The sequence below is a fragment of the Ranitomeya imitator genome, chromosome 3 (genome assembly GCF_032444005.1).
Source record: "Ranitomeya imitator isolate aRanImi1 chromosome 3, aRanImi1.pri, whole genome shotgun sequence".
In the NCBI taxonomy this organism is placed as follows: Eukaryota; Metazoa; Chordata; class Amphibia; order Anura; family Dendrobatidae; genus Ranitomeya; species Ranitomeya imitator.
The window spans coordinates 32035710-32056819 of NC_091284.1; the positions used below are offsets into that span (position 1 = coordinate 32035710).

The 21110-nt window shown below is 47.4% G+C and overlaps 1 protein-coding gene across 2 annotated transcripts in view; it reads left to right on the top strand.

The window, feature by feature from the left end:
- DSCAM (DS cell adhesion molecule) overlaps positions 1-21110 on the top strand; it is a 570150-nt gene that overhangs the window by 297558 nt on the left and 251482 nt on the right. For both annotated transcript variants that reach the window (XM_069760714.1, XM_069760715.1), the window contains exons 7-9: positions 9376-9672; positions 11188-11463; positions 13770-14048. In XM_069760714.1, coding sequence (XP_069616815.1) covers positions 9376-9672; positions 11188-11463; positions 13770-14048 — 852 coding nt within the window. The remainder of the gene's footprint in view (positions 1-9375; positions 9673-11187; positions 11464-13769; positions 14049-21110) is intronic.

The following is a 21110-nucleotide window of genomic DNA, read 5'->3' on the forward strand; positions in this document are numbered from 1 at the left end:
TGAGAAAAAAGGAATTGACTGGTGAGCTTGGGAACTCAAAAAGGCCTGGGCGTCCACGGATGACAACAGTGGTGGATGATCGCCGCATACTTAATTTGGTGAAGAAGAACCCGTTCACAACATCAACTGAAGTCCAGAACACTCTCAGTGAAGTAGGTGTATCTGTCTCTAAGTCAACAGTAAAGAGAAGACTCCATGACAGTAAATACAAAGGGTTCACATCTAGAATCAAACCATTCATCAATACCAAAAATAGACAGGCCAGAGTTAAATTTGCAGAAAAACACCTCAAGAAGCCAGCTCAGTTCTGGAAAAGTATTCTATGGACAGATGAGACAAAGATCAACCTGTACCAGAATGATGGGAAGAAAAAAGTTTGGAGAAGAAAGGGAACGGCACATGATCCAAGGCACACCACATCCTCTGTAAAACATGGTGGAGGCAACGTGATGGCATGGGCATGCATGGCTTTCAATGGCACTGGGTCACTTGTGTTTATTGATGACATAAGAGCAGACAAGAGTAGCCAGATGAATTCTGAAGTGTACCGGGATATACTTTCAGCCCAGATTCAGCCAAATGCTGCAAATTTGATTGGACGGCGCTTCATAGTACAGATGGACAATGACCCCAAGCATACAGCCAAAGCTACCCAGGAGTTCATGAGTGCCAAAAAGTGGAACATTCTGCAATGGCCAAGTCAATCTCCAGATCTAAACCCAATTGAGCATGCATTTCACTTGCTCAAATCCAGACTTAAGACGGAAAGACCCACAAACAAGCAAGACCTGAAGGTTGCGGCTGTAAAGGCCTGGCAAAGCATTAAGAAGGAGGAAACCCAGCGTTTGGTGATGTCCATGGGTTCCAGACTTAAGGCAGTGATTGCCTCCAAAGGATTTGCAACAAAATATTGAAACTAAAAATATTTTGTTTGGGTTATGTTTATTTGTCCAATTACTTTTGACCTCCTAAAATGTGGAGTGTTTGTAAAGAAATGTGTACAATTCCTACATTTTCTATCAGATATTTTTGTTCAACCCTTCAAATTAAACGTTACAATCTGCACTTGAATTCTGTTGTAGAGGTTTCATTTCAAATCCAATGTGGTGGCATGCAGAGCCCAACTCGCGAAAATTGTGTCACTGTCCAAATATTTCTGGCCCTAACTGTATCTGACAGAATTGCAGGGGTGTCAATACTTTTGACCATGACTGTATACACTGCTCCAAAAAATAAAGGGAACACTTAACAACAGAATATAACTCTAAGTAAATCAAACTTCTGTGAAATCAAACTGTCCACTGTTTGACAATAAATTTCACATGCTGTTGTGCAAATGGAATAGACAACAGATGGAAATTATTCGCAATTATCAAGACACACTCAGTAAAGGAGTGGTTCTGCAGATGGGGACTACAGACCACATCTCAGTACCAATGCTTTCTGGCTGATGTTTTGGTCACTTTTGAATGTTGGTTGTGCTTTCACACTCGTGGTAGCATGAGACGGACTCTACAACCCACACAAGTTGCTCAGGTAGTGCAGCTCATCCAGGATGGCACATCAATGCGAGCTGTGGCAAGAAGGTTTGCTGTGTCTGTCAGCATAGTAGCCAGAGGCTGGGGGCGCTATCAGGAGACAAGCCAGTACACCAGGAGATGTGGAGGGGTGTTGTGAATTCTGTGGCCAAGCTCCCTCCTGTGGTCGTGAGTGGTACTGCGGCTGGTTCTCTCTATAAGCTTCCTTTGGTGGATGAGAGTGGTACTGCGGCTTCTGAGTTTCCTTCCTCAGGTGATGAGGTTAAGTCGTTAGGTGCTGCTCTATTTAACTCCACCTGGTGCTTTGATCCTGGCCTCCAGTCAATGTTCTAGTATTGGTCTTGCTTCCTCCTGGATCGTTCCTGTGGCCTCTCTATCCTGCATAAGCTAAGTTCTGCTTGTGTTATTTTTGTTTGCTATATTTTCTGTCCAGCTTGCTATATTGGTTTTTCTTGCTTGCTGGAAGCTCTGAGACGCAGAGGGAGCACCTCCGTACCGTTAGTCGGTGCGGAGGGTCTTTTTGCCCCTCTGCGTGGTTGTTTGTAGGTTTTTGTGTTGACCGCAAAGCTATCTTTCCTATCCTCGGTCTATTCAGTAAGTCGGGCCTCACTTTGCTAAATCTGTTTCATCTCTGTGTTTGTATTTCATCTTTACTCACAGTCATTATATGTGGGGGGCTGCCTTTTCCTTTGGGGAATTTCTCTGAGGCAAGGTAGGCTTATTTTTCTATCTTCAGGGCTAGTTAGTTTCTCAGGCTGTGCCGAGTTGCATAGGGAGCGTTAGGCGCAATCCACGGCTACCTCTAGTGTGGTGTGATAGGATTAGGGATTGCGGTCAGCAGAGTTTCCACGTCTCAGAGCTCGTCCTATGTTTTTGGTAAATGACAGGTCACCTTGTGTGCTCTGAACTTCAATGTCCATTGTAATTCTGAATTACCTGTTCATAACAGTACTGGAGGCCCAAAGTACTAATGCTTCTCAATAGAGGGAAAAGAGAAGTTCTGAGACCATTTTTTTTTCTTAGCACTGTGTTCTGTCTTTCTTTTCCCCTTTACATCAGGGTGGTTCAGAACACAGGTGTGGACATGGACATTCAGGGTCTCTCCTCTTTGATGGATAATCTCACTATAAGAGTACAGAACATTCAAGATTTAGTGGTTCAGAATCCTATGTTAGAACCTAAAATTCCTATTCCTGAGTTATTTTCTGGAGATAGAGCTAAGTTTTTGAATTTTAAAAATAATTGTAAACTGTTTCTGGCTTTGAAACCCCGCTCCTCTGGTGACCCAGTTCAACAAGTTAAAATCATTATTTCTTTATTACGTGGCGACCCTCAAGACTGGGCATTTTCCCTTGCGCCAGGAGATCCTGCATTATGTAATATTGATGCGTTTTTTCTGGAGCTCGGATTGCTGTACGACGAACCTAATTCAGTGGATCAGGCAGAGAAAAATTTGCTGGCTCTGTGTCAGGGTCAGGATGAGATAGATTTATTGTCAGAAGTTTAGAAAGTGGTCCGTGCTCACTCAATGGAATGAATGTGCGCTGGCAGCTATTTTCAGAAAGGGTCTCTCTGAAGCCCTTAAGGATGTCATGGTGGGATTTCATATGCCTGCTGGTCTGAATGAGTCTATGTCTTTGGCCATTCAGATCGGTCGACGCTTACGCGAGCGTAAATCTGTGCACCATTTGGCGGTATTATCTGAGCATAAACCTGAGCCTATGCAGTGCGATAGGACTTTGACCAGAGCTGAAAGGCAAGAACACAGACGTCAGAATGGGCTGTGTTTCTACTGTGGTGATTCCACTCATGCTATCTCCGATTGTCCTAAGCGCACTAAGCGGTTCGCTAGGTCTGCCACCATTGGTACGGTACAGTCGAAATTTCTTTTGTCCGTTACTTTGATCTGCTCTTTGTCTTCCTATTCTGTCATGGCATTTGTGGATTCAGGCGCTGCCCTGAATTTGATGGACTTGGAGTTTGCTAGGCGCTGTGGGTTTGTCTTGGAGCCCTTGCAGTGTCCTATTCCATTGAGAGGAATTGATGCTACACCTTTGGCCAAGAATAAGCCTCAGTATTGGACCCAGCTGACCATGTGCATGGCTCCTGCGCACCAGGAGGATATTCGCTTTCTGGTGTTGCATAATCTGCATGATGTGGTCGTGTTGGGGTTGCCATGGCTACAAGTCCATAACCCAGTATTAGATTGGAAATCAATGTCTGTGTCCAGCTGGGGTTGTCAGGGGGTACATGGTGATGTTCCATTTATGTCTATCTCATCATCCACCCCTTCTGAGGTCCCAGAGTTCTTGTCTGATTACCGGGATGTATTCGATGAGCCCAAGTCCAATGCCCTACCTCCGCATAGGGATTGTGATTGTGCTATCGATTTGATTCCTGGTAGTAAGTTTCCTAAGGGTCGACTGTTTAATTTATCTGTACCTGAGCACGCCGCTATGCGGAGTTACGTGAAGGAGTCTTTGGAGAAGGGTCATATTCGCCCGTCATTGTCGCCATTGGGAGCGGGTTTCTTTTTTGTGGCCAAGAAGGATGGTTCGCTGAGACCTTGTATTGATTACCGCCTTCTAAATAAAATTACGGTCAAATTTCAGTACCCCTTGCCGCTGCTGTCTGATTTGTTTGCTCGGATTAAGGGGGCTAGTTGGTTCACCAAGATAGATCTTCGTGGTGCGTATAATCTTGTGCGTATCAAACGGGGCGATGAATGGAAAACAGCATTTAATACGCCCGAAGGCCATTTTGAGTACCTGGTTATGCCATTCGGACTTTGTAATGCTCCATCAGTGTTTCAGTCCTTTATGCATGACATCTTCCGAGAGTACCTGGATAAATTCCTGATTGTATACTTGGATGATATTTTGGTCTTCTCGGATGATTGGGAGTCTCATGTGAAGCAGGTCAGAATGGTGTTCCAGGTCCTGCGTGCTAATTCTTTGTTTGTGAAGGGGTCAAAGTGTCTCTTTGGTGTTCAGAGGATTTCATTTTTGGGGTTCATTTTTTCTCCTTCTACTATCGAGATGGACCCTGTTAAAGTTCAGGCCATTTATGATTGGACTCAGCCAACATCTCTGAAGAGTCTGCAGAAGTTCCTGGGCTTTGCTAATTTTTATCGTCGCTTCATCGCTAATTTTTCTAGCATTGCTAAACCGTTGACTGATTTAACCAAGAAGGGTGCTGATGTGGTCAATTGGTCTTCTGCTGCTGTGGAAGCTTTTCAGGAGTTGAAGCGTCGTTTTTCTTCTGCCCCTGTGTTGTGCCAACCAGATATTTCGCTTCCGTTCCAGGTCGAGGTTGATGCTTCCGAAATTGGAGCAGGGGCTGTTTTGTCGCAGAGAAGTTCTGATTGCTCGGTGATGAAACCATGCGCCTTCTTTTCCAGGAAATTTTCGCCTGCTGAGCGGAATTATGATGTTGGCAATCGAGAGTTGCTAGCCATGAAGTGGGCATTCGAGGAGTGGCGTCATTGGCTTGAAGGAGCTAAGCATCGCGTGGTGGTCTTGACTGATCACAAAAACTTGACTTATCTCGAGTCTCCCAAACGGTTGAATCCTAGACAGGCTCGTTGGTCGCTGTTTTTCTCCCGTTTTGACTTTGTGGTTTCGTACCTTCCGGGCTCTAAAAATGTGAAGGCTGATGCCCTGTCTAGGAGTTTTGTGCCCGATTCTCCGGGTTTGTCTGAGCCGGCGGGTATTCTCAAAGAGGGGGTAATTTTGTCTGCCATCTCCCCTGATTTGCGGCGGGTGCTGCAAAAATTTCAGGCTAATAGACCTGACCGTTGCCCAGCGGAGAAACTGTTTGTCCCTGATAGGTGGACGAATAAAGTTATCTCTGAGGTTCATTGTTCGGTGTTGGCTGGTCATCCTGGAATCTTTGGTACCAGAGATTTGGTGGCTAGATCCTTTTGGTGGCCGTCTCTGTCGCGGGATGTGCATTCTTTTGTGCAGTCCTGTGGGATTTGTGCTCGGGCTAAGCCCTGCTGTTCTCGTGCCAGTGGGTTGCTTTTGCCCTTGCCGGTCCCGAAGAGGCCTTGGACGCATATCTCTATGGATTTTATTTCAGATCTCCCCGTCTCTCAAAGAATGTCGGTCATTTGGGTGGTTTGTGATCGCTTCTCTAAGATGGTCCATTTGGTGCCCTTGTCTAAATTGCCTTCCTCCTCTGATTTGGTGCCATTGTTTTTTCAGCATGTGGTTCGTTTACATGGCATTCCAGAGAACATCGTTTCTGACAGAGGTTCCCAGTTTGTTTCGAGGTTTTGGCGAGCCTTTTGTGCTAGGATGGGCATTGATTTGTCTTTTTCCTCGGCTTTCCATCCTCAGACAAATGGCCAGACTGAACGAACCAATCAGACCTTGGAAACATATCTGAGATGTTTTGTTTCTGCTGATCAGGATGATTGGGTGTCCTTTTTGCCTTTGGCTGAGTTCGCCCTTAATAATCGGGCCAGCTCGGCTACTTTGGTTTCGCCGTTTTTCTGCAATTCTGGGTTCCACCCTCGTTTCTCTTCAGGGCAGGTTGAGTCTTCGGACTGTCCTGGTGTGGATACTGTGGTGGATAGGTTGCAGCAGATTTGGACTCATGTAGTGGACAATCTGACTTTGTCCCAGGAGAAGGCTCAACGTTTCGCTAACCGCAGGCGCTGTGTGGGTCCCCGACTTCGTGTTGGGGATTTGGTTTGGTTGTCATCTCGTTATATTCCTATGAAGGTTTCCTCTCCTAAATTTAAGCCTCGTTTCATTGGTCCATATAGGATTTCTGAGGTTCTTAATCCTGTGTCTTTTCGTTTGACTCTTCCGGCTTCTTTTTCCATCCATAACGTGTTCCTTAGGTCATTGTTGCGGAGATACGTGGCACCTGTGGTTCCATCTATTGATCCTCCTGCTCCGGTTTTGGTTGAAGGGGAATTGGAGTATATTGTGGAGAAGATTTTGGATTCTCGTGTTTCGAGACGGAAACTCCAGTATCTGGTTAAGTGGAAAGGTTATGGTCAGGAAGATAATTCCTGGGTCTTTGCCTCTGATGTCCATGCTGCCGACCTGGTTCGTGCCTTTCATGTGGCTCATCCTGGTCGGCCTGGGGGCTCTGGTGAGGGTTCGGTGACCCCTCCTCAAGGGGGGCGTACTGTTGTGAATTCTGTGGCCAAGCTCCCTCCTGTGGTCGTGAGTGGTACTGCGGCTGGTTCTCTCTATAAGCTTCCTTTGGTGGATGAGAGTGGTACTGCGGCTTCTGAGTTTCCTTCCTCAGGTGATGAGGTTAAGTCGTTAGGTGCTGCTCTATTTAACTCCACCTGGTGCTTTGATCCTGGCCTCCAGTCAATGTTCTAGTATTGGTCTTGCTTACTCCTGGATCGTTCCTGTGGCCTCTCTATCCTGCATAAGCTAAGTTCTGCCTGTGTTATTTTTGTTTGCTATATTTTTTGTCCAGCTTGCTATATTGGTTTTTCTTGCTTGCTGGAAGCTCTGAGACGCAGAGGGAGCACCTCCGTACCGTTAGTCGGTGCGGAGGGTCTTTTTGCCCCTCTGCGTGGTTGTTTGTAGGTTTTTGTGTTGACCGCAAAGCTATCTTTCCTATCCTCGGTCTATTCAGTAAGTCGGGCCTCACTTTGCTAAATCTGTTTCATCTCTGTGTTTGTATTTCATCTTTACTCACAGTCATTATATGTGGGGGGCTGCCTTTTCCTTTGGGGAATTTCTCTGAGGCAATGTAGGCTTATTTTTCTATCTTCAGGGCTAGTTAGTTTCTCAGGCTGTGCCGAGTTGAATAGGGAGCGTTAGGCGCAATCCACGGCTACCTCTAGTGTGGTGTGATAGGATTAGGGATTGCGGTCAGCAGAGTTTCCACGTCTCAGAGCTCGTCCTATGTTTTTGGTAAATGACAGGTCACCTTGTGTGCTCTGAACTTCAATGTCCATTGTGATTCTGAATTACCTGTTCATAACAGAGGGGGCCGTAGGAGGGCAACAACCCAGCAGCAGGACCACTACTTCAGCCTTTGTGCAAGGAGAAACAGGAGGAACACTGCCAGAGGCCCTGCAAAATGACCTCCAGCAGGCCACAAATGTGTATGTGTCTGCACAGACAGTTAGAAACAGACTCCATGAGGATGGTCTGAGGGCCCGATCTCCACAGATGGGGGTTGTGCTCACAGCCCAGCACTGTGCAGGATGCTAGACATTTGCCACAGAACACCAATTGATTGGCAAATTTGCCACTTGCGCCCTATGCTCTTCACAGATAAAAGCAGGTTCACACTGAGCACATGTGACAGACGTGATAGAGTCTGGAGACGCCGTGGAGAGCGATCTGCTGCCTGCAACATCCTTCAGCATGACCAGTTTGGCAGTGGGTTAGTAGTGGTGTGGGATGGCATTTCTTTAGAGGGCCACACAGCCCACCATGTGCTGTCCAGAGGTAGCCTGACTGCCATTAGGTACCGAGATGAGATCCTCAGACCCCTTGTGAGACCATATGCTGGTGCTGTTGGCCCTGGGTTCCTCCTAATGCAGGACAATGCCAGACCTCATGTGGCTGGAGTGTGTCAGCAGTTCCTGCAAGATGAAGGCATTGAAGCTATGGACTGGCCCGCCCGTTCCCCAGACCTGAATCCGATTGAGCACATCTAGGACATCATGTCTTGCACCATACACCAACGTCACGTTGCACTCCAGACTGTCCAGGAGTTGGCGGATGCTTTAGTCCAGGTTTGGGAGGAGATCCCTCAGGAGAACATCAGCCGCCCCATCAGGAGCATGCCCAGGCGTTGTAGGGAGATCATACAGGCACGTGGAGGCCACACACACTACTGAGCATCTTTTTCTTGTCCTGAGGCATTTCCACTGAAGTTGGATCAGTCTGTAACTTCATTTTCCACTTTGATTTTGAGCATCATTCCAACTCCAGACCTCCGTGGGATATCAGTTGTGATTTACGTTGATCATTTTTAGGTTTTATTGTTCTCAACTCATTTCACTTTGTAATGAATAAAGATTTACAACTGGAATATTTCATTCAGTGATACCTAGGATGTGGGATTTTAGTGTTCCCTTTATTTTTTTGAGCAGTATATATATATATATATCAAATATATTCACAGCGGATAGATTAAATTAAATTAAGGTGGTATATGTATACGGACATATAAATGGTGCTGTAGAGATGGAGTCGATGGTCCATGGAAAGTAACCAATATAACCGTATAATTGGTGCTGTAACCAGAGGTTAAGTGTAATAAAGATGAAATTGTAATGGGAGTCAAAGTGCAGTGTGCGCTGATATAGGTAAGAAGTTAAAAGGTATCAAAGGTGTGAGCACTGAGAATAGACAGCTAAGACATAGTGGTAAGTATCAATTAAATATATAAAATTAATTAGTATAGGCAATAGTTGTATGAGGGTGCTCACAGCTGGTATCAAATACATAATGGCACTTGATGGAGACAAAGTATAGATATAGTGTATGGCTGCTGAAAGTGCACAAAAATGGAAAGAGAAATACAGATAAAAGCTGCTGACCAGCACATAGGTAGACAGGAATTGCAAGAGGTGGCTAGTATAGAACGGTTACCTGTATGGTCACAGAGGTGAGTTCATGACCGTGCCCCGACGCGCGTTTCGGATCGAGTCCTTCGTCAGGGATTCCGTGTCCTTTATTTCAGGGATCCCTGCAGTCTGACCTCTATCGTTCACCTGCTGTGGTGAATGGTGGTGGTCTCTGAGGTCTGACCCACCTGGATCTTAGTCATTGTCATCTATCTTTTCGTTTGTTTACTGAAAATAAATACGGTTTTCTTTCTTATTATTCTATTTGTTCTTATTTAGATGGAACCCCTAAAATCAACTCTGCTTTTAGTGAAAAAGTGGTGAGCGCCGGAGAACCCGTGTCCTTATTGTGTAATGTGAAAGGCACCCCGCTACCCACAATCACCTGGACGCTGGACGACGAGCCCATCAACAAAAATGGAAATCACCGAATCAGCCAGATCATCACTTCCGATGGCAATGTTGTCAGCTACCTAAACATCACCAACACAGGGGTGCGGGACGGGGGAGTCTATCGCTGCACGGCCAATAATTCTGCCGGAGTCGTCCTGTACCAGGCTCGAATAAACGTAAGAGGTGCTTGTCAAATCAGCTCCTCAAAAAAAAAAAAAAAAAATTATAAAATGAATATGTGATATGTTCTTGCAATATTCAGACCTGCCTTCACAATTCTGCTGGTTGCACTTTGGACACAGTCAGCAGCTGAGCTCCATGCTGCTGTCAGACATGCGACCTGAGCTCCCACAATGCACTGCTCCCTGGAAACCGGCAAAATTCTGAATCATGTAACTGAAGAAATGTAAAATTTTGTGTTTAGACAATTTTTTTCCTTTGTTTTGTGTGCAGTGGTCAGGTTACAGGTAGCATTTATTTCAGGTATTTGAGTCCAAACCGCTTTGTATTTTTTTGCATAACTTTTTGCGTGGTTTTATGTAGCAGTGTGTGACTTGCGAGAGAACTGTATCACGTGTATTGGTGAGATGTGTACTTGTCCAATTGTTAGGACTACTACAGGTTCCATGCAGACCTATGTTTCTCCATGGTAACAGACTACAAACAAACACACTGTAGTCATGTCCTGAAGTGTTCTGAAGCCTTGCGGCCACCACACTGGGACCCCACTGGGAGGAAATTAACTTTATTCCTCCTGGCAGCCATGAGCTTTCAGTCATATAGGTGTGACATCAGTTATCGCTCAGTACATAATGAGCAGCGGCTGTACCCACACCCACACGTACTGACAGCCGACTCTGCACTCATTCACTGTAGAGCCGGCTCTCAGTCAGTGCCGCTCACTGTTCACTGAGCGGTGACTGAAAGCCAGAGGCTGCCTGGATGAATAAAGTTTTTCCTCCCAGCAGAGCTCTCGCTGTGGCGGCCCCATGGCTTCACAACGCTTTTAACGCTCAGGTCAATAGCGGTTTTTCACTTGACAGGTTACCTTTAAGTAAGTGAGAAGTAGGGAGTGTGTCTGCAGGATCTGACTACACTGGGTTTGCTTGTAGTCTGTTACCATGGAGACACATGGATTTGAATAGAAGTTTATGCACTCAAATACATTTTTAATAAATATGCACTTTTTTTGCACGCAGTTCCTACACAGACTAGTGTGTTTCCATAGTAACAGGCCACAAACAGTCTCTTTGGAAGCCCCATGCTGCAGTCCCACTCCTTTTTATCCCTCAAACACCACCTGCTTACTTGTATACGCCGCATGAGTGAGAATTAATGAGGGCATTTGCAGGTTCTGACTACAAAGGGCCTCTCCGTAGTCTGTTACCATGGAGTCACGTACGTCTGTAGATGAAACCAGCGAATCATTACGAGAGATTAATAATAACAAAATCAATCATTTTTTGTTTACAGTTCAAAAGCAGACCTATGCGTCTCCATGGCAACTGACTAATGGCTTAATAGCTGTATACACAAAACAGTAAAAGATTGCAGAGTTGTGTTTTTGTTTTTTTTCCATTTTTGATTAATTTTGGTATGAGAATCACTTTTAACATTAGTTTCAGTTGCGAAAGCTCAATATTAAATTTGTGCAGCCGTATTCTAGAATCATATAGTGCTCCCCTATGGTCTTTTTAGGACCGGCAAGCATACGACCAATGAAAAACATCACGGCAATAGCTGGAAGGGACACGTACATTCACTGCCGTGTGATCGGGTACCCCTACTACTCCATAAAGTGGTACAAGAACTCCAACCTCCTCCCATTCAACCACCGTCAGGTCGCTTTTGAGAACAACGGGACCTTAAAGCTCTCGGACGTCCAGAAGGACGTGGATGAAGGGGAATACACGTGTAATGTCCTCGTCCAGCCGCAGCTCTCCACCAGCCAGAGCGTCCATGTCACTGTGAAAGGTAAAACTAATTTGGGGGATCATTATTTTTATTTTTTCTGTATACGGTTCTAGAAATGAATAGTTGCCACTGTGGGGTGGGGAGGATAGAGGTAGTATTGAGTTCTGTGGGCACCTAGTGGTGGCTGCAGGTTCTGGAATGATTTCATTTAATGAGGACCTTCCATTTGTCATAAATATGTTTTTTGGTTGTTTTTTTTACTTGATCCGTCAACAGCAGCTTGTTGACACTTTCCAATTTGCAACAGGAAACTCTTTCAATCCAGAATTCAGTAGAAAAAACTAAGGAACCGAGAAAAATCTGGTAGAAGCAGTTCATGGGCAATATGTTCTCTTTTTTTCATCTTGAAGAGGGTCATCTGTGACCCAGGTTACTAGATTCATCTTGATGTTAATGATTCAATTCACTGGGATCAGGTCGGGCACGTGAAATGTTGGCGATGGCCCAACAACAACTGTCATATGTCAGTAAGGAAAAAAAGTCTTGGTCAGTAAAAATTGCCCATCGTAGTTTTTACTGCTGCTTTGGAATCGGGTTTATTTCGGGGCATGACATTTGCTTTTAATGTCCTTGACACTAGAGTGATCTTTTTTTGTTTTGCGATAAGGAATACATTCATTGTATGAGACTCAGTCTGGAATTAAACACGATTGCAGCCGCCGCTGATAGTCAGGCCTCAATTAACAGATTTGTTCTGAAAGATGCAATTATAAAGCTTGTTCTCCAGAGATCACCTCCTGCCGGGATGTTGTCTGTAGTTGAAGAGAAATTTCACCCGAAGATGAAATTCACATAGCGCCATCTGAGCCGTCTGTGATGGGGGTAACCTTACAGGAGAGGGCTGGGGGCATGGAGGAGATCAACGGGCTTCACTTTGGGGCAACCAGGGAAGGTGTTAGTTTCTTTTCCATAATCAAAAGTCATGGGAGAAATAGAAATGATCTACCAGATGAAGTTAAGAAGTGGCTGAATGCAATTCCTCTACCTGTAGCGCATTTGGGGCCTTTTACTGAGAACCATAAAAAAGGGTAAAACTGAAAGTCGGTAGCTCTTCTGAACTTTCAAGAAATGCGTATGTGTTCACCACACGGGGAGTTATTGCTACTGGTAGTCAGAAAGCTGTCAGTTGTGGATGCCACTTTGCCCCCATTACTACACTTTGCCCCCATGGGTTAGAGCTTGGCCCGCGGCTATTACATAAAGTCAGTAGAACTGACCAGGAGCACTGACGTTTCATGGAATCATCCGCTATTATCTATGGACAGTGGGCTGAAGACGGTTGGAGGCTCCAAATTACAATGAAGGGGATTTGCCAGTGTTTGGTCCTGCGGTTTACTCAATGCTGCAAGTCACTAGTCTACAACTACGGTGGCAGCACCTTAAATACAGACCTCCTTAAACAAAGACAGACTCCAGACCACCTTAATAAGCATCAACATTTTTTTATCTAATTTTTTGTGGACTCCCCAGAAGTTTATGGGTTGCTGTCCTTCTACTCCGATCTTCCCTACTTTCTATATCCTGCCCTTCGTTTTTTTGCTCTCCTCCCTTCCCACACATTAGCAACTCTTCCCATCGCCGCCTTGTATATATTGCCGGCTATCGTCCTCCACTCCGTGCTGTTATGTCACAAGGCACCTGCTTGGTAATATCTGCATGGAAAAATGATGATCCCTTTGGCTCAGGAGCTCCATCTCCCTTGTCCAGCCACCACCACCGCCATGCTACCCGCCTTACACCGGCAGGGGCTTTACACCGGCAGGGGCTTTACACTGGCAGGGGCTTTACACTGGCGGGGGCTTTACACTGGCGGGGGCTTTACACCGGCAGGGGCTTTACACCGGCAGGGGCTTTACACTGGCAGGGGCTTTACACCGGCAGGGGCTTTACACCGGCAGGGGCTTTACACTGGCGGGGGCTTTACACTGGCAGGAGCTTTACACTGGCGGGGGCTTTACACTGACGGGGGCTTTACACTGATGGGGGCTGTACACTGGCGGGGGCTTTACACTGGCGGGGGCTTTACACTGGCGGGGGCTTTACACTGGCAGGAGCTTTACACTGACGGGGGCTTTACACTGATGGGGGCTTTACACTGATGGGGGCTGTACACTGGCGGGGGCTTTACACTGGCGGGGGCTTTACACTGGCGGGGGCTTTACACTGACCCTCGAGAAAAGCCCTCAGATATCAGTACCCTCTTTAAGTAAGCTCCAGACCTTTCTTTGTCAAATTAGTATTCCTGGTCATCTTGGGAAAACATATATTTTAGTAAGTTGACCCCACTCTCTGTTTTTCTTTCTCAGTACCTCCTTATATTCAGCCATTCGAGTCCCAAAGATTTTCCATCGGTCAAAGAGTATTCATCCCCTGTGTGGTGGTCTCGGGGGATCTGCCCATCACCATCACGTGGCAGAAGGACGGAAGGTCGATCCCAGCAAATCTCGGAGTGACTATTGACAACATTGACTTTACAAGCTCCTTAAGGATTTCCAATCTGTCACTAATGCACAATGGGAATTACACCTGCATCGCCCGCAATGACGCAGCCGCGGTAGAACATCAAAGTCAGCTGATTGTAAGAGGTAAGAAGTGTCCTCTCTCATATCCCTATGGTATAGAGGACGGATGCTGCATCAGAATATCTCGCCCAGCTTTCCTGGAAGCACACACACATGTACGGTATATGATAGAAATACATGACTCAAAATAAGTGGTATACCTAACATACGGGCAGATTGTGAGGCCATAGATTTTACCTGCAGTTGCCGCCAGAGGGAGCTTAATATATAAAAATCAGTTTAATACTAGCTTTAAGAATCCCTATACACTTGGCGCCCCCTAGTGGTGACTACATCCATCCAGAATTATATCTTTTAAAGGGAACCTGTCACCCCGAAAATCGCAGGTGAGGTAAGTCCACCGGCATCAGGGGCTTATCTACAGCATTCTGTAATGCTGTAGATAAGCCCCCGATGTTACCTGAAAAAGGAGAAAAAGAGGTTATATTATACTCACCCAGGGGCGGTCCCGCTGCTGGTCCGGTCGGATGGGCGTCTCTGGTCCGCTCCGGCGCCTCCCATCTATATTACAAGACGTCCTCTTCTGATCTTCAGCTCCGGCGCAGGCGTACTTTGCTCTGCCCTGTTGAGGGCAGACAAAGTACTGCAGTGCGCAGGCGCCGGGCCTCTGACCTTTCCGGCGCCTGCGCACTGCAGTACTATCCTCTGCCCTCAAGAGGGCATTGCAAAGTACGCCTGCGCCGGAGCCGTGGCTGAAGATCAGAAGAGGACGTCTTGTAATGAAGATGGGAGGCGCCGCAGCGGACCGGAGACGCCCATCCGACCGGACCAGCAGCGGGACCGCCCCTGGGTGAGTATAATATAACGTCTTTTTCTCCTTTTTCAGGTAACATCGGGGGCTTATCTACAGCATTACAGAATGCTGCAGATAAGCCCCTGATGCCGGTGGGCTTACCTCACCCGCGATTTTCGGGGTGACAGGTTCCCTTTAAAGAGGATGTGTCATCAGGTCAAGAGTGGCCAATTACTGCTCTTTTTCATTCTCGCTGCTCCCTTGAGTGTTCCATTTTTTTGTTATTTTTAAATACGCCATATATTTCCAGAAATGAACTTTTGCACGTTGTGCTAATTGCTATGTATATTTTTTAACCATGGAGATGTGGCTAACAGGATCCTCATGGCCGTGTCTTTTTTTTTTAAACCAATCAGTATTTATTGAACATTTTTCACAATAAACAACATATCAGAATGAAAAGGGAAGGTGGGGGGGAGGGGAGAGGGGATAAGGGGGAAAATCCAATGCATACCGTATTAAGGACCACAGTGTAATCAATACAGAATACATAAATACAGTGTCATATAGAGGATAGAAGAAATAAACAGAAAACCAAAAAACCAGAGCATAATTGTAGGAGCAAACAGTTTAAATAAGGGAAAGGGCAGACTGAGATACAAATGGCGAGGACGTCCAAGGGTCCCACCACGAGAGGACCTTAGCTCTTTTCAATAGACCCCCTGCCATTATGACCTCATAACAAAAATGTAAATCAATCCTGGAGATCAGCTCTGCTCTGGAGGGGGAAGCGGAGGTCTTCCAATGCTTCGCGATACATTGCCTAGCAGCCACTAGGATATTAGAGACTATGGGGCGCAGGGGGGCAGGGAGATCGATGAGGGAGATGCCCAGGACAGCGAGTTGACCACTCAGAGCAAGGGGCAAACGGATCAGATCCTCAATCAAAGTCTCCACCTCACGCCAGAAGACCCGGTCCTGCGGACACGACCACCAGACATGAGAGGAGGACCCAAGGGCGCCACATCCCTTCCAGCAGCGCGGAGAGGTAGCCGGGAAAACCCTCGCCAATCGGGCGGGGGTGAGGTACCAGTGGAGCTGAATTTTTTTCACCTGCTCCAAGTGGCCCAAACAAGACGAGAACCTAGAAGGGTGTACCATAGCAAATTGCCAATCCTCCAGGGAAGCCTCAAAGCCCAACGCTGACTCCCAGGAAGACATAAAAGGAAGTTTGTCAGTAGAACCAAATGAAATGAGGGCTTTATAAATTATGGAAATGCCATGTGGCACAATGGTGGATGGTCTGAAGAATCTATGGGCCGGGTCCTCTGTCAGAGGCGGGGGTGCACCGAATGACCGCCACGATCTGAGGAAGCTGCGAATCTGCAGGTATTGAAAGAAGTCAGACCCAGTGAGGGAAAATCTCCCTGCAAGGTCCTCAAACGACAAGAGACCGTCCGAGCCGAAAAGGTCCGCCACCCGGTGCACCCCACGCCTCGTCCAGGAGGCAAGAGAAATATGGGCAATGGCACACTCCACAGCCTGCAAAGAAACATAGTCAAACATGAATGTTAGGAGAGAAGTGCTAAGGAGCGCCCATAGTTTAGAGGCGCTCCTAATAGAACGGAGACAGGGGCCCACAGGAGGAACATGAAGTAGTTGGAGCTCCAAAAGCAATCTAAGCGAGTTTTGGGGAGCAAAATGGGATTCAATCAGAAACCAGGGCAAACATGAGTTCCCCTCCCACCATATTTTAAGGGGCTCAAGGATCGCCGCCCTGTAATACGCCTGGACCGCAGGAGCTCCCAACCCCCCCGCAGAGTACGGAAGGGACATAATCCGACGCCTGATCCTATGGGGCTTCTTATTCCAGATAAATCGGTCTATCAAAGATTGAAACGCCGAAATAAACTTCGAGGGGATAAAAAGGGGAAGGCACCGAAAGAGGTACATTATTTTGGGGAGGAATAGCATTTTCGCCGTTTGTATGCGGGCCATCCACGAGAGGGACGCGCTTGATATTTGCTCCATGCCCCTCCTGACCTCCGAAAGAGTTTCTTCGCAATTTACACGGACTATGTTATCTAGCCTAGTAATCTTGATGCCCAGATATGTAAAGCCCAAGGGAGCCCAAATAAAAGCATATTGAGATTGAATTTGAATCTGAAGGGGGGGGGGGGAGGAAGAGGGGGAAAATTGTGGATTTGGTGAGATTAAGTTTATAATATGAAACCGCCGAAAACTCAGATAGGATGGTGGTGATTGCAGTCAATGAAGTTAAGGGAGAGGTGCAGGTCAGGACCACGTCGTCGGCATAAAGACCAATTTTATGTTCAGTTCCCCCCACCGCAATTCCCCTTATGTCCGCGCACTGCCTGACCATGGCGGCCAAGGGCTCCATGATCAGAGCAAAGATGATAGGGGAGAGGGGGCAGCCTTGACGAGTACCGTTCCTAATAGGAAACGTTCGAGACCCGAATCCCGCCGACCGAACCGAAGCGCATGGGTTGGAATACAATGCCATAACCGCTTTGCTAATCTGCCCGGTAAGCCCAAATTTCTCCAATGTGAGCTCGATATAGCCCCAGTGCACTCTGTCAAACGCCTTCTCGGCATCGAGCGACAGGAATACACTGGGGAGACTCCCCCTCTCCACCACATCCAAGAGATCTATCAGTCGTCTGGTACCATCCCTAGTCTGTCTGCCAGGAACAAACCCAACTTGGTCAGGGTGAATGAGATCAGGAAGGACTGAGAACAATCTATTAGCCCAGACTTTTGCGTAGATCTTAACGTCGCAGTTTAAGAGTGCTATCGGGCGGAAGTTCCCCGGAGATGTTGTGGGTTTCCCTTGTTTGGGGAGAGTCGCAATGGCAGCCTCCAACCCCTCAGCCCTAATACTGCCAACCGCCAGCCAATTATTAAAAAGACGCAACAGAAAGGGGGCAAGGACAGGAAAAAACTGAGCATAGTAGGAGAAGGGAAAGCCATCAGGCCCCGGGGAGGAACCCTTATTGGCCTCTCTGACAATCTGCGAGAGTTCAGACTCGACAATGGGGGAATTTAGGAAGGAGAGCTGCTCCTGAGTGACCGAGGGAAGATTAGCCCTCTCCAAGAACGCCAAAATTGACTCCCGCGAAGGTTGGGGAATCCCCATGTCAGACCAGAGGTCATAAAGCGAGGAATAATAAGAAGCAAACTCCTCCGCAATCTGAATCGGGTTGCGAACCTGGGAGCCGTCAGACCGGAGCAAGAATGGGATCTTGGATTGGGCCTCTCTCTTCCTAACACGTCTAGCCAGAACAGCACCCGCTCGATCCCCCATTGTGTAGAATTTGGCTCTGGTTTTCCTCAGGGCCTTCTCAGCCTTATGGAGGAGGAGATTGCGAACATGTATGCGGGCTTTAGAAAGGTCAGAGAGAAGCGCTGGAGTAGGAGAAAGTTTATGAGCAGATTCCAGGCGAGATAATTCGTCTAAGGCTACCTGAAGTGCCGCATTGTATTTCCTCTTAGCCTTTGCCGCTAACTTGATGAAGTGACCCCTAATCACCGCCTTGTGGGCAAACCAGAGGGTATCGTCACCAATGTCAGGAGTGTCATTGGAGGCAAAAAATTCCCCCAAGGCCTCCTCAATACATTGGGAATTGGATTGGTCAGCCAGGAGGTAGGCATTAAGGCGCCAACGCGCAGGGGGTCTGATGGCCAAGGGGTCCTTCAGGGTAAGGGACACCGGGGCATGATCTGACCAGGTGATACTGCCAATATCTGCTGCGATGCAGTGAGGGAGAGCCACGTCATTCACCAGCACAAAATCAATCCTGCTATAAGAACCGTGTCTGGGAGACAAAAATGTGTAGTCTCTCTCACCGCAGTGCAGGTACCGCCAGACATCATGCAAGTGGAAAGAGTCAGCTAGAGGCCCGACTTCACATCTAGACAGTGAAGAGGCAGAGCAGTCAAGGACTTTGGACATTGGGGCATTGAAGTCACCAGTTATCAGCTTGTGCCCATGTTGAATATCATTAAGAGTTTTGAATACACCCTCCAAAAACTTAAGTTGGCCTACATTAGGGGCATATATCGAGGCAATAGTATATGGTGCATTATTAATGAGACACAACACCACAATGAATCTACCCAATGGATCCGCTATAGATCGAACCAGTTGGAAGGAGTTGGACCTGCTGAAAAAAATGGCTACACCCGCCTTTTTTGACGGACCTTTGGCGAAAAACTGATGCGGGTACAGACCTGAATGCATTCTGGAGTTATCACATTCCAGCAAGTGCGTTTCCTGGAGACATAAAATATCATGACGGGATTTGCTCAACTGACGCCAAACCACAGACCTCTTACCCGGCGAGTTGAGGCCATTAACGTTAATTGAATACAGTGAGATACTCATTGAAAAGGCATAAGAACAGTTTTACAGTCCTCAGACACTGATAACCTGAGCAAAGGCAGAGAAAACATGTGGTCAGTATAGCAGGACATAAGAAAGGGCAAAACAGAAACAGGAGAGAGAAAACATAGGGAAACAAACAGGACATACAACAAAAAAACCAGCGGACCAAGGTCCATTCAGGAATATCCTGAGTCCAGAAGGTGAGAATCAAAAAAACAGTTCACCTATGGGGCAAACAGATGCTGCTGGAGCTCTCAAGCGAGAGACCAACGCAGCTTAAAAAAGGAAAAAAAAGAAAAACCAAGTAAATCCGTGCGGGAAAATAGCCAGGAACCAAAGATACAGTGGGCTCAAGCCTCCTCCCAGTCTGGCGTGATACGGGCCCTGGGACCTCCGTCAGACCCGTGCTTAGGAATGTTCACGGCACTCGAGGAGTCTGGAGTCGGGAGTCCCCATTTAGCGAGAGCCGAAGCCGCGTGGGACGGAGTTAGGCAGGTAGTGATTGATCCGTCTTTGCGAATGAGCAGCTTCGTCGGAAATCCCCAGCGATACAGGATGCCTTTCTCTCTGAGGATGGTAGTGTAGGGGGCGAAGACCCTCCGCAGAGCCAAAGTGCCCGGGGAGAGATCCGGAAAGACTGAGATGTTTGCAAATCTTTCAGGAAGCGCTGGGGTTCTCCTCAGGGCCTGTAGGAAGTCCTCCTTTATTTCAAAAAAAATGTATGCGCGCCAGCACATCTCTGGGAATGGAGGGCCCCAGGCCAGAGGGTTTAGGGATCCTATGCACGCGGTCTATTATGAAGTCCTTTGGCGCGAACTGCGGTAAGGCTGCCGCCATAAAGTCCTGCAGGAATGGCTTCAAATCCCCTGCCAGGACAGATTCCTCGATGCCTCTCAGTTTAACGTTATTTCTCCTGGACCTATCTTCCAGGTCCAGGGCTTTAGCGTGAGTTTTAGCAGCTAGGGTTTGCAGGGATTCATGTGCGTCCCAGAGCTCATTATGAGAGGAGACCAGTTCCGCCATCTTGCGCTCCAGGTGGTCCGTGCGATTGCCCAGCTCTGCCACGTCTCCTCTTAGTTCAGCCAGCATAGTACGCAAGTCCTCTTGGATGGAGGATCTAAGGTCCCCAAGCAGGCCTTTAAGGAGAGATGCGGTCACCGGGCCATCAGCTGAGTCAGACGCCGAGCCTCCTGAATTTAACGCTGCTCCGCCAAAATGCGACGCTGTTGCGTCCGAATGTGATGCTGTTCCGCCTGGATGCGACGCCGCAGCGCCGGACCGCGACGCCTGAGCGTTGCGTTGTGAGGAGCGGGAAGCCCTGGGGGAGGACGGCGCCATCTTGGATTCCGGCGGTGGCTGCGGGGTGGCTGCAAAGAAGTCGGGAATTCTCCTAGGGGGATCGCGGTTGCACGCTCTGGATTTCCCCATGCACTCACCGACGCTCCGGGAGCCAGCACCGATGTCGTGAAGGCAGAGGAGGACACCTGAGAGGTAGAAATGTGCCGCTTTGAGGTTCCTGGCTAAGGAGCTCCCACTCTGTGCGACCTACTCCATCAGCAGATAGGCCACGCCCCCCATGGCCGTGTCTTTAGGCTGCTCTACATTATTATCATGGGGGCTATGACGCCTTGGTACAGACCATAAAAATTTGCAAGAAGTTAAAAGGCCCATATCTCTGAAACCGTGTGGTGGGCTTGAAAAAAAAAAAAAATCCCGAAAAAATAAGGAATACTCAGTGGGGGACAGTGGGAATAAAATAAGAGCAAGAAGTAGACACTTCTGGACCACTCTTGTTTAATTGATCCACTTAAAAAATGTATTATTGAGCTGTAGGATAGGTAATAAATAGGGATCAGATTTGTTGCAGACTTCCCCAAAATTTAAAGTTTTGGCAAATTCAACCATTTTGGAATTTGGTTTCTTAGAC